The sequence below is a fragment of the Anabrus simplex genome, chromosome 8, assembly GCF_040414725.1.
Source record: "Anabrus simplex isolate iqAnaSimp1 chromosome 8, ASM4041472v1, whole genome shotgun sequence".
Taxonomy (NCBI): domain Eukaryota; kingdom Metazoa; phylum Arthropoda; class Insecta; order Orthoptera; family Tettigoniidae; genus Anabrus; species Anabrus simplex.
Genome location: NC_090272.1, coordinates 200,984,682 through 200,998,680, shown reverse-complemented (window position 1 = coordinate 200,998,680; position 13,999 = coordinate 200,984,682). Strand labels below are relative to the sequence as shown.

Below are 13,999 nucleotides of genomic sequence, written 5' to 3'. Positions count from 1 at the left end.
GTGTTTTAATACTGTCAGGGTTGGAAAAGAACAAGAGTTGACCAAGGGAGGTCAGATAGGATAGATAAAAGTGAGGAACCTGGCACAAGTAAATGGAAGCAATGCCAGGACTCAGCTAAGGGACCCGCAGTCGCCAACCCACGCTCCCAAGTTAAGAGCCCCTGGGGCCTCTTTTAGCCTCATACGACAGGCAGGGGATATAGTGGGTGTTATTCTACCGCCCCCACCCATAGGTGGACATTTCCCTTGGTAAATCATTCCAACCCCTAATTCCTCTTTTTATAAATGAAAATTTGTCCCCTTGAGTTCCAACTTTATCTTTTCTGAACCAGGCTGAGTGGCCCAGATGGTTAAGGCACTGTTCTTCTGAACCAAACTTGGAATGTTCGATTCTGGCTCGGTCCAGTGGTATTCAAAGGTGCTCAAATACATCAGCCTCGTGTCAGTAGATTTACTGGGCGTAAAAAAACTCCTGCGGGACAAACTTCCGGCACCTTGGCGTCTTCGAAAAAAAAAAGTAGTCAGTGGGATGTAAAGTCATTATTAATACTCTTCCCTATTTTTAAAAGCTCCACTCAAGCATATTTGTCTACTAAAGTCACCCGACATCTCGGAACATCCCACTTAGTCAACCGGCTCATACCCCACCTGGTGGCCATGATCATTAAGGCATCAAATCTATAATGATCTGGCACCGTGGTTAACCAGTTCGAGTCTCATTGATCAAAAAAAATTTCACCATCAGCAGGGTAGGCGAGGTGGTGGTATATAATTTCTAATCACTAGATATCGTGCCAAAAGCCTGGGTTCAATTCCAAACCTCTCTGCAGTGTTCATATGGAGTGAGGACATAAGACGTTGGTGGTGATTTGTCTGTCAGATGGAGACGTAAATCTCTGAGTAGACCCCTTGGTGTTGTTCGACAGGAGTAGTCTACATGACGACACTGGGATTCACCCTCTTCCTACCTCATTATCATCATCATCATCCGAGTTCAGCTCCATGGCGAAATGGTTAGTGTGCTGGCATTTGGTCACAGGGGACCCGGGTTCGATTCCCGATAGGATCGTAAATTTTAACCATAATTGGTTAATTCCCCTGGCACGGGGACTGGGTGTAGGTGCCGTCTTTATCATAACTTCATCCTTATTACGATGCACAGGTTGCCTATGGGCGTCAAATCTAAAGACCTCCAACTGGCGAGCTGAAGTCCTCGGACACCTCCTAGCACTAAAAGCCATACACCATTTCATTTATTTCATCATCATCCCACATTCATGCACACAGGTCATCAATGGATGCCAAATAGAAAGACCTGTACTAGGCGAGCCGAACATGTCCTCGGACACTCCCAGCACTGAAAGCCGTCTGATGAGTAAGTAACCTGCTCGTCTCCTTACTCCCAAGTCTTCCCAGCCCAAAGTCTGCAACATTTTTGTAACATTACTCTTTCGTTGGAAATCACCCAGAACAAATCGTACTGCTTTCCTTTTGGATCTTTTCCTCTTTCTGTTACTCTCTCTTCCCACACTAACCTGCCATTGTATTTACCCTATCATGTGCTCCTGTTCATGTTGCTATGTATAACTTGAAAACAATACACCCAGTAATCTCTAAGGATATAATTTAACTTTCATCTAAATATGATTACAGGTTACGGCTAAGAATTACAGAAATGAATCTATTCCTTTTGAAGTGTTTCCCTATGAAGATGACTTTGGGTCCACGATGACATGGGTGAATGTGAGTTTAATTTCACTGGATTCAACTGTAAGTGTTACAAAATCATCTACTGTGTTTGAAGAAAGAAAAGTTACACCATGCACTGAAGTGAGTTCAACAACTGATAAACTTTCACAAAATAGTGAGAATGCAACACAATCAACTATTGCACCAAAAAGCACAACCAAAACTCTGCTTGTGAATGGCACTGTAAGGAAAATGCATTACGTGGAGCAGTTCTCGGCTAGCTCGACCGTCAGCACTGGGAGGATGGTCACTGCACAGAAATCACAACATGCTCTGTGTCTGGTTATGGTGTGTTTGTTGCATGAGTGGCACTTTTATAAGTAGGGAGATTTTTATGTTCTTCCATACACAAACTTCCTAGATCATTTATTGTGGGATCTTAAGGTGACCTGGTTATTATAGCAGCACAAAATCTTCCATTCATTAGAACCTCACCTGTCCAAAAGAAATGGGAAGCAGACAGTGTTTACAGAGAAGAATTATATTTATCTGGAAATGAGGAGTGGGAAAGAGTGAAGTTTTCAGATTTCATGAATAATCCATGAATTTTAATAACACTCTTTTGTGATAATGGCTTTTTATTTTTTTTATTTTTTAAGAAACATGTAAAAATCTAACTTTGCCTGTTACGTAGGAAAATGTTATTAAAAGTGGTCTTTTTGATCTAAATGATGAATAAGATTAATGAGTCTGATGTAAAACAATTTTTACCAAGTGAGCTTGCTGTGTGGTTTAAACCACATAGGTGATATTTTGAACTTCAGAGATGGTGGGTTCAAACCCCACTACCAGCAGCCCTGACAATGGTTTTTTGTGGTTTCCATTTTCACACCAGGTAAATGCTGGGACTGAACCTTAATTAAAGCCACAGTCACTTTCTCCCCAGTCCAAGCTGTTACCTATCCCATCATCACCAAAATCCTCTCGAAGTTGGTGTGACATTAAATGACTAGCAAAAAATGTGGTGTGGGTTGAAACCGCACAGTCCACTGCCTTGAAGTTGGTTTCATATCAGGCAGATACCACAGGCACAATTAACGAAGATCAAGACCTTCCAAATCCAAGCACTTTCCCTTCCAAGCATTGCTGAAAACCTATATGTGATAGTGCTTCATTAAATCCACCAGCAAGAAAGAAAAATATATCGGTTTTCTTAGTTTACCTCTGCATTGATTTATAATTATTGTGATTCAGTTTTCTCTGTAGGTTTTTAAACTTTTCTGTTGCCAGAACCAAAATCTTTTGGCTTGTTTTCTTATTGCATGTAGAACCAGAAATACATTGTTTGGGAATGAGTCATCATCATCATCACCATCATTCCCCTTGTCCAATATGATCTTGGATTGGGTTGTGGATCACTGATCTCCATCTCTGCCTGTCTTTCCAACATTCTTCATCAAAGATGTCTTGGAAGTTTGCCACTCGCTTCCTTACGTCTTGTTCTATTTTTCTCTCCATCATTTTCTGGGTTTACCTTTAGGTCCTTTCCCTCTAACCTCCATTAAAAAAAAAAAAAAAAAAAATTCTGACACTCCAGTATTGATAATATCAACAGCCTGTTTCCAGTCATGTGACCAATTCAGGAATGGGGTGAATGAAGCCCCATCTAGCAGCGAGGATAGGAATTGTGCCAGCTGCCAAAGCCTGTCGCACTCCTCTAGGGCAATGTTTAATGACTGACAATTGAAATGGAATGATACTGGAGTGTGTTGCTAGAATGAAAGATGACAGGGAAAACCAGAGTACATGGAGAAAAACCTGTTCTGCCTCTGCTTTGTCCGGCACAAATCTCACATGGAGTGATCGGGATTTGAACCATGAAATCCAGTGGTGAGAGGCCGGTGCACTGACATCTCAGCCATGGAGGCTCCCTCTAACACTTCAGTCTCTCTTAAAATCTACAGTACTTGAAGAGATGTTAAACAAGTAATACTCATATTATTTCCTTGACTTGAATCTAGCTGATGTCCTCAGAACAAGGTGATGGAGAGAAATATTGAAGGACTTTCCCAGTGGATGAATTAGGGAAACAAAGTGAATCAAGAACCAAGAGAAATCCACATCACAGAAATGCTCGAGATAGACATGTGAAAGGGCTCCAACTTCTAGGTACAGCATATTTATGCAAGGTATGCCATCCAGTTTTCATGGAAAGACTACTGGATACCATATATTACCTCCAGATGTCAACTATGTAGCATGAAATGCACATCATTTGAAAAACTGTATACCAATAGAACACTTTCCCTCAACGAAGATGCTGAAGTCTGGAAATGATGCATACTTCCTATGCACATTGTGGTGTGTAGTATGTAATAAATTAAACACAGCTTATTGGAGCATCGACATGTACAGAAATATACTAACATCGAAATGAATACATAACAGGCAAAACATAATGACAGGTCAATGTGGAAAAAGAGAGAAAGAGAAAGAAAAAATAAAAGGACAAGCACAATCTCCACATTTTCATAAACTGCAATTATTGGAGTTGGGTGAGTAGCTATCAAATTCAATAAAAGAAAAGTAGTATTTTCATAAAGTTACGTTGTTTTTTTTTAAATCACATTTTATGCCCTACATTGGACTACTCTAGTCAATTATACAAAAGATTTTTTGATTTCCTATCAGCCCAGTATTTCTTCATTCTGAGAGATGCTGCTTTCCTTTCTTCAAATGGAAACACCCTCCCATTAGACCTTTTATTGATCTCAGTCTTTAGCATGGTGTGTGTCTCTTGAAGTATCTTACTTTCCATAATCCATTTAATCTTGGTCTTGCTATTCCATAATTTTTCAGTTACATATTATTCTACTAATTCTGGTGTCAGGTGTTCTGATCAGGTGTCCCAAGAATTATGTATGTTTTTTCCTAATTGTGCTCAATACCGGTTCAATTTCCTTATAAATGGTGTTATTTGATTCTATTCTCCATTGTCCATTAACTTGATATTGTTTATTTTTGCATGATCTAATTCTTCTTCTTTCTGTCTTAAGTATTTTGTCTATTTCAGCTGTATTAGAAGTTTTAAAAATGGGTTCATGAGCATAAAGTTACTTAATAATGAATTTTTAATGATATTTTTTAAATGCTTGTTCTTCAAGTTAAGTTATAAGCTGCTGCATTTATAACCAGGTCCTTTAAGGCTCTCATGTTGTTGTCTATAAAGCATCAACAAAGCAATAATTCCCATATTGCTGTTTGATGGCATGTCTTTTTTTCCCAAGTTTCTACAATCATCATCATCATCACCACCACCACCACCACCACCACCACCACTGTCTGTTGGGTATTCAATAGTCTTACTACTAATTGTTTAAACTGAAGTTGTTTCTCTGAAATATAAAATTTAAAAAACAGAACAGATATAGGCCTAAATAAAGCTGTTTATGAATTTATTATTCAGGTTTATATATTGAAGTGGTGGTGGTGGTGGTAGTAGTGGTGATTATTGTTTTAAGAGGAAGTACCAACTAGGCAACCACCCTCTATATACTGTAACACTAATCAGACAGAAAAAAATGGAAGGGATCCAACACTTCAAGAAATGAAGATATCTGCCAAAAAAAGATACGGGCCACAAAGGGTGTAAAGATAAGAGACTCTCTAGGCCTCGAGTGCTCTAACACCGTCAGAGTCAGAAAAGAACAAGAGTTGACCAAGGGAGGTCGGATAAGATAGATGAAAGTAAGAAGCCTGACACAAGTAAGTGGAAGTAATGCCAGGATGCAGCTCAGGGCCCCGTGGTCACCAACCCATGCTCCCAAGTTGAGAGTCCTGGGGCCACTTTTAGTCGTCTCTTACAACAGGTGGGGAATACTATGGGTGTTATTCTACCGTCCCCACCCACACGGGGTTTGTATATTGAAGAAAATGTTTTACAGTACTGGTAATGCTATTAAGTTAAAAGAGCTAAAAAAAACTGCTCTCTGACAGCAATATGACCACTCAGAGAAATGCATTAAAAAAAGCTTTTTGTGACAGATTATTAACTACTAATTTATCTAGGTTTTACTTCAGAATTTCAAAGAAAATGTAATGAGAAAAGTACAAGAGAAAAAGTAATTGGGATGAACTGAAGTTACCATATACAAATTGCTTTTTAAACAAGTATTCACTAAAATTACATCACAAAACGCCAGTCTTAAGGAAATCACCAGTTTTTTCCTTCACATATTGCCAAAATTTGTAAGGAAAAAGACATTAATTTGATGTTGTTTTAGCATACAGACATTTAGTGGTATCATTACTAAGTGAGACTAAACTTGATACCTTGGAACATTCAAAACGATTTTTTTCTCATAATTTTCATTTTAATTAGTGACTTTTAGCATTTTGAATAATTTTTTATTTACTTTCCAAAATAACTGTTTCTAAAATTCTCATTGCTAAGCCTCTACATCTTGGGGAAGAACAACTTTGCATTTGCTGAAAAGATGTTCTACAAGGGCACTTGAAGGAATACCTGTGTTTAATTTTACGAACATCCCCAGCAGTGATGGATCATCATCATCATCATCTTCTTTGCATTTTCCCATTTATGTAGGGTCTGCTTTCTTGCAATGTTTCCTTCGCTCCAGTCGATCCATAGCATCCTGAGAGCTGAGTTTGGTGAGCCGCATGTCATTTCTCACCCTACCCAGCCAGCGTGTTTGAAGTCACCCTCACAGTCGGCGACCCTCCATGTTCAGTTGAAGGGCAGTCTTTGCAACTGAGGTTTCACTGCTACGGAGTCCATGCACATACCATCGCAGATGTGATTCATGCATTTTCTTTGTGATTGGGCCAATCTTGAATTTCTTCCGCACAGCATCGTTCCTGATATGGTCTAGTCGAGTCAAGCCATTGGACCACCACAGCATCTTCGTTTCCATTACATGAAGTGCCTCTTCATGCTTCGTGTTGTAGGCCAGCATTCAGATCCATCACTGTGCAGTAGACTTTAGATTTTAGATGCAGTGGAATTTTCTTATCACACATGTCTCCAGTAACTTGGCGCCATTTCATCCATGCGGTGCTGACTCTTGTCTTGACATCAGGGACCGTACTGCAGTCTGAGATGATGCACGACCCAAGGTATTTGAACTGGGTAACTTTATTAAGTTGAACCCCACCCACAGTGATCATGTCATCAGTTTGTTCACCGCATTCCAGAAACTCTGTCTTCTTCAGATTTAATTTCATCCCAAATTCTTCTAGATGCATCTTCCACACTTGTACTTTCTGTTAGATGCCCTCTCGTGTCTCATTAGCTAACATGACATTGTCCACATATAATAATGTCCACGGATGCCTGGTCTGGATGTCATTTGTGATGGCGTTCATGTAGAGTATGAAGAGCAATGGGGACAAGGCTGATCTTTGATGGACACCAACATTGATTTGGAAGATATCGAACATTCCTGCTGCACACCGTACTGAACTTGTGGTCTTTCGGTACAGAAGTTTCACCCAGTTGACACAGGCTTCAGGTACACTGTGTAGTCTCATTGCCAGCCAAATGAGATCATGTGGTACTCTGTTGTACACCTTTTCCAAATCATGAAAAGCCAAGTGTTGTCTTCCTTTTCTCGTGGTGTCTCTCCATCAATAGACAAAGTGCACGGATGGCATCTGTTGTTCCGCTATTTTTAACAAAACCACACTGGTTAGATGAAACAGTGATGATGTTTTGTAATCTCCCAGCAGTGATGGATATTGTAGTACAAATTTGATGACTTTGGAAGTACTGGAGAAGTAACCAACACTGGTGAAGCTACTGGTTCTGCTGTAGTAGAACTGAAATAGTTAACTTCATCAGCACTTAATTCTTTCCCATTTTTGCTTCAAAGCTTATCTAAAACAGATGTGGATAATGAACACATTATGTTAACGAGACCTCTCAGTGGGAACCTAAAAATCATGAAACTGTGGTACATCAAAGAATCAGTGAACGTATTCAGTAGAACTTGCTTAATTCAAACCTGAAGGGCCCACAAAAATATTCAAATTTGCAACAGATTCACAAAAGAAGGTATTATGATGTGGCACACTGCACTGGAAGCACTTTACTGTAAACAAAAGTAATGTTATGTTAAGTTTTAGATACAGTATTTTACCACAAATTAATCCAATTCAGGGACTTAAGTTTTGACTTTATTCAAAGTCAACCTGAGTCTATAAATACAACAAAAAAACATGCCAAGTTCACTTTATGTAAATACAAACTCCATATATTTAATCTTACAAACTAAAGTACATTAAAGTATCAAAAACATAAAATTAAAATTAAAACTTACTGTACCTTCTGCAGAGTGAAGGTTAGACGTCAACACCACAAGGTACTGACAAAAGAAAATAAGTTAATGGGAGGAAAAACAGCATAATTTGTTTGGGTGTTTTCCAGCGAAAAGAGTAATGTTATGAAAATGTCGCAAACTTTCAGCTGGGAAGACTTGGGAGAAAGGAGACGAGCTGCTCAACTAAGCAGTACATTCTGAAGTGTCAACGGAGAGATGGCGTGGAATGACATTAGAAGATGAATAAGACTGAATGGTGTTCTTAAAAGTAGGAAAGATCACAATATGAAGATAAAGCTGGAAATCAAAATGATTAATTAGGGGCAATTGTTCGTTTATTGGAATAGGAATTGGAATAATTTCCAAGGGATATGCTCGATAAATTTCCAACTTCATTGAAATCATTTAAGAAAATATTAGGTAAACAACGGATAGGGAATTTGTCAGTTGGGTGACAGCACTAAATGCAGATCAATGTTTATTTATTGATTGATTGATTGATTGATCTTGTTAGAAGCCAGGCATTTCAGAGAGTTAATTTGTTAACTGTGAGAATGTCAATGCTCAATATGAGAGCGGGAGAATTAAACGACCAGATTTTGTATTTTGGCTGACAACTCAGCAACAGTGCCATCTTAGCTCAATGCAATCAAATCATAACCTGCTATATTTCCAGTACAGACAGTGCACTATTTAACCAATACACAACTTGAACACAGTTAATTGTGTGAAAAATGTTCAATATTCCATTTCCTTGTACAAACGCCACATAAAGTATGGTGCAAAGATATTGCATTCGCACATTTCTCAGCTGACCCATTCGACACCACAACACACCAAGTTTCAACTACAATAAAAGCACCAAACATAAAATGCAATCTTCTTCTACTGCTTTTTCTACACTTGTGGGGTTGCGAGTGCGAATGTGTCGCACATGAGGTTTTTGCCCTGTTTTACAACCGGGTGCCCTTCCAGACGTCAACCCTATTGTGGAGGGACGTAATCACTATTGTGTGTTCCTCTGATGGTTGGTAGTGTAACGTATTGTCTGGATATGAAAAGGAAAGTGTTGGGACAAACACAAACACCCAGTCCCCAGGCCAGAAGAATTAATCAGATGCCATTAAAATCCCCGACCCAGTCGGGAATCAAACCTGGGACCCTCTGGACTGAAGGCCTCAATGCTGACCATTCAGTCAGGGAGTCAGACCAGGCATAAAATGCAATATTAAGCAAGATAATGAAGCTCAATGCAGGCAGAGCGTGTGATACACATGGAATGTCATTCCACTCTAACAGGTGACTGGTCCATGATGCATAACTCACAGCTGAATTAACCTGCTTTTGTTTTTTAGCCTGGTAAGTTTGAAGAGACATCAGTATGTAGTACTGATTTCGATTTAATGATATTTAAGCAATCTAAAGATATCCATTTGCATGGAACATGCCATTTTGTGTTTAATAATGTTTTTTTTCCTATTTGCTTTACATTGCACCAACACAGATAGGTCTTATGGCGACGATGGGATAGGAAAGGCCTAGGAGTAGGAAGGAAGCGGCCGTGGCCTTAATTAAGGTACAGCCCCAGCATTTGCTTGGTGTGAAAATGGGAAACCATGGAAAAACATCTTCAGAGCTACCAAAAGTGGGATTCAAACCCACTATCTCCTGGATGCAAGTTCACAGCTGCGCGACTCTAACCGCACGGCCAACTCGCCTGGTTTAATAATGTTTTGTTTCTGCTTCTTTGTATTAAAAATTACATTTGACAACTGGAAATTCTTACTCATATTCTCACCAAGATGCATTAAGGTTTTCTCTTTTATATTTTTACATAAACCAAACCAAATTGTTCAATAATTTTTTGCATCTTTAACCCTGATGCCTGAAAAGCTCAAGATAACAGAAAAATATAGAAGCAGTGTGATACAATGTGTTGGATCTTCTATCCATTCCCTCCACATCTCCTTGTCTGCATGGCTAGTTATGTCACAAGTACAAATGCACAATCTTTTGACCTGCTTTCTCCATCCTCAACAAAACCTATAAAAGATTTAATTATTTTGAATAAACATTTACTTATAGTAGTCATTAAGACATTATAGTTAAAAATCAATGCACGTTCATTCGACTTCATTCAAACGGTTTTTATAATGATGATGTAGCATGTTTAACGTAACTTAACATCACTGCCAAAGAAAGCACCATGAGCTTTATCCTGGAAAATGTGTAATTGTAAAATGTATAAAGTGTTTGTACATATATATAAATGTTATGTATTGTGTAAAAATTGTATATACACTCCATGGTTGTTTAAAAAAATATATGTCATGTTAAATGTATAGTGTGGGTGTTTCTTCATCATCACCATCATCATCATCATCATCATGAATGGTTTTCAGTGCTTGATCGAGTCTCTTGAGAATGTGCACTTCTCTAATATCTCCTACCTTCTCACATTGCCACTTCTACAATGTCCGATTTTCTTCTGCATCCTCTACACACAATTTTACTCCTTTCAGCCATATGTGACTGGTATTCCTCCGTCACAATTATTACAAATAGTAAGCGTGATCATACATTTAATAGCTTTAAATTAATTCAATAATTGGTAGACCATAGCTTTCAGCATTTATATAGAGTAAGAAATTAATTTAGATTGATGCTTTCACACCCTGTATTAATACACATAATAAACTTTCAGGATTTTGCCATGGTATAGAAACAAAGTGTAGGCATTCTTTAAGCACGAGAAGTCTTATGATATAGATGTTGATTCCCATAGGGAATCTGAAATATTTGTCCCAAATGAGTAAATTTATAATACCAATATAAATGGTCTGTTATTGGAATTATAAATTTTCCAGCTAACTCATTCCTGGTTGCTAGCATTTCGCCCCCGTCTGCTAAGGTGGGCTCATCAGTTGGTACCTAGCACACCTATCAAGACGCATGGCTAGTGCATACCGTGGAGGCCTCTGCGTAGGCTACTTGGAGCCACCGGCAGTGCCAATGCACTATGAGAGACTTTGTCTCATTACCAAAAACTGATGCCTGCTTGGCCATCAGATGATATAGATGTTGATTCCCATAGGGAATCTGAAATATTTGTCCTGAATGAGTAAATTTATAATACCAAGATAAATGATCCTTTATTGGACATTATAAATTTTCCAGCTAACTCATTCCTGGTTGCCAGCGTTTTGCACCCATGTGCTAGGTTGGGCTCATCAGTTGGTACCTAGCACACCTACCATTTATATTAATAGAGAAGTCTTAGTCATGGATAGATGTGTTTCTCTTCTGGAGACATGAGGCAAAGTCTCTGCAAAACGTAAACAATTTCTACTCTTTGTTCCTTTGACAAAGCAAAATCTAAAAATACAGGGTCTCTCATATAAACCCAGACTGAACACACGGCATTTGTACTCTGGGCTACAACAGCTGCAGTATAGGAGGTGCGGGCATAGTTCTTGACCTTGCAAGCAGCCTGCACGTGTTCGACCTGGCAAGCATGAGTCGCCAGTCTCAACCTCAGCTAACGTGGTGAGATGGTTATCATAGCAACACCGTATTTTCATATGTAAAAGTTCTGGTTTCATCTTAATGGTCATGTGAACAGTCATAACTCTCGTTATTGGTGTGCAGAAAATCCTAGTGGTGCTTGTTAAGTCCCTCATTATCATAGAGAGATTGGTGTATGGTGAGGTGCTAGTGCAAGATGAATAATTTGGCCTATTTGTTTTTAAGATGACAGTAAATGCAGAGAGGTACAACAGATTCTCTTCTTACAATCTCAGAAGTGTTTGCAGACGGAGTGATCAGTGCTGGTCTATTTCCCCCTCGTTTTCCAGATCTAACTGGGTGTGATTTTTACTTGCGGGGTAAGCTAAAAGAAAAAGTGTATCGATCAAATCCTCGCACATTAGAGGAACTGAAAGAAAACATTACAAATGAAATAAGAAACATTACAGTCGCAGAACTCACTCGCGTCAGCAGATACAATGCCTGGATAACCCAGGAAGGACGACACTTCCAGCATCTTTTATAAGGTAAGATTTCATATAAGATTGCATACACGCCTAAAGCAGCGTGGCCGTGCATGACATAAGTTCGGCTGGGGCAGCTGCCCCAGCGCAGAGTACAAACACTGTGCGCTCGGTCTGGGTTTATATGATATACACTGTATTATCATGTCTAAGAAATTAATTTGTTTACATGTACATAAAAGATTCAATTATTTTACTAGGTAATGTTTGTCATGTGCAACCTCGGTTTAGATATATACAGATTCAATTTGCAAAAGAACTATTCATATCAATACATGCTTTCAGAAATTGAAATTACCTCCACAGCAAACTTATGTTTGAGTAAGCAAACATACAAAGCTTATAAGTTGCATACTGACACGGTTATCATGTTATGCTTGATCAAATTAAGAACTATAGAAGTATTCAATAACAGAATATACAAATAGATTTGACCTCTTCAACTGATTGAAGATATCTATAAACTTGAACATAACTTTTTTCCCCTTAGAATATTTGAAAATCATCAGTTAAAATTAAGGATAAAGACAAAAATATGGTAAACTAGTTTTGAGAAATATAAATGTTAGTGTTAATGGACTCTTTAATTAAAACACCCTTCGTAAAACATTATATTACATTCCAAACTACTTGAAATGATCCACATCCTCCAGTAGCATACTTCCTACCTGACATTCAATCCTTCCCAAAGGACATCCCTTTAGTTTTGAATAAGCTAATTCTTATATCATGTTCACTGCATTCCTTTTCAATATCCAAGATATTAGATTGCAAGTCTTCAATGCTGCCTGCCATACTGGAGATAAGTATGAAATAAGCAAGAGCTGAAATTAGATAAAGCACCAAAATTCTTTGTATCTATAACACAACTACTGAGAAAAAATGTCAACATATAAAGTAGTTCTGTTAAAAATATCTGTAATTTATCGTTTTAGAGCATGGCTGTTGCTCAAGAAAGTTCTGCGATGGGACTGCTGCTGCTATCAGCAATGGCCATGTTCCTGTTTTACTGAACGACTATAAGTATACAAAAGAAGAGCCCAAATTAATGTATAAAAAAGATTACCATTTATTGTTCTGTTATTCATTCTTCTTCATAAAGTATTTCAATAAAATCTTTTTCTCAAAGTTTCTACAATACAGTAGTGAGTCCTCAATTACAATAGATCCCACTAGTTTTCTAAGTTAATGAAAATATGTATTTGCACTAGGATTGGAAAAGTTGTCCCTGGTCTTGAAATAAAGCACTAAGCTGCTGTTCACAAAATATCCAAATATCATTGGCACTTATAGCAGTCATCTGATTACAGGATATAAGTAAAAGAACGGAACAAACAAGTGATGAATCAGAACATATATAGAAAGACAGAAACACACAGTCAATGTAAAAGAGGGTGCAACAGAAAGAAGAGACTGGATCAAACATGAAAGCACATAAAAGGCTAAGACAATCTCCAATTTTTATATACTGCTGTCTTCACATAGATGGACTTTCTTCTAATCAATTCCAGTTCCTCGTTTGTTTCTTCTCAGATGTCAACAAACTAATTTCTTGTTATTTTTTAATTTTATGATTTGCTTTATGTCGCATCGACACTGTAGGTCTTATGGCGAGGATGAGATAGGAAAGGGTTAGGAGTTGGAAGGAAGAGACCATTCTTTAATTAAAGTACAGTCCCAACATTTTCTTGGAGTGATTAGTGGAAGTCACAAAAAAAAACATATTCAGGGCTGCCAACAGTGGAAGCTCACTTCTGCTTTCCAGCTTCAACAGAAGGATGGTCATCAACACTTACCCATCTATTTGTAGATGACAGTGTATGAGGACTGGAGATTGTTCTTGTTGTTTCATGTTTCCACGTTTGTACTTTCCGTTTCACCCAGAAGGACGAGGGTTCAATTTCCCATCAGGAACTTGGATAG

At 38.3% G+C, this 13,999-nt stretch overlaps 1 protein-coding gene across 1 annotated transcript in view; it reads left to right on the top strand.

Annotated features, from left to right (window-relative positions):
* The window catches only part of LOC136878977 (carboxypeptidase D), a 163,445-nt gene extending 150,247 nt beyond the window's left edge, over positions 1-13,198 (top strand). Inside the window, exons 11-12 of the mRNA XM_068228904.1 lie at positions 1,654-2,037; positions 13,012-13,198. Coding sequence (XP_068085005.1) covers positions 1,654-2,037; positions 13,012-13,089 — 462 coding nt within the window. The 3' untranslated portion in view covers positions 13,090-13,198. The remainder of the gene's footprint in view (positions 1-1,653; positions 2,038-13,011) is intronic.
* The last annotated feature ends 801 nt before the right edge of the window (positions 13,199-13,999 follow it).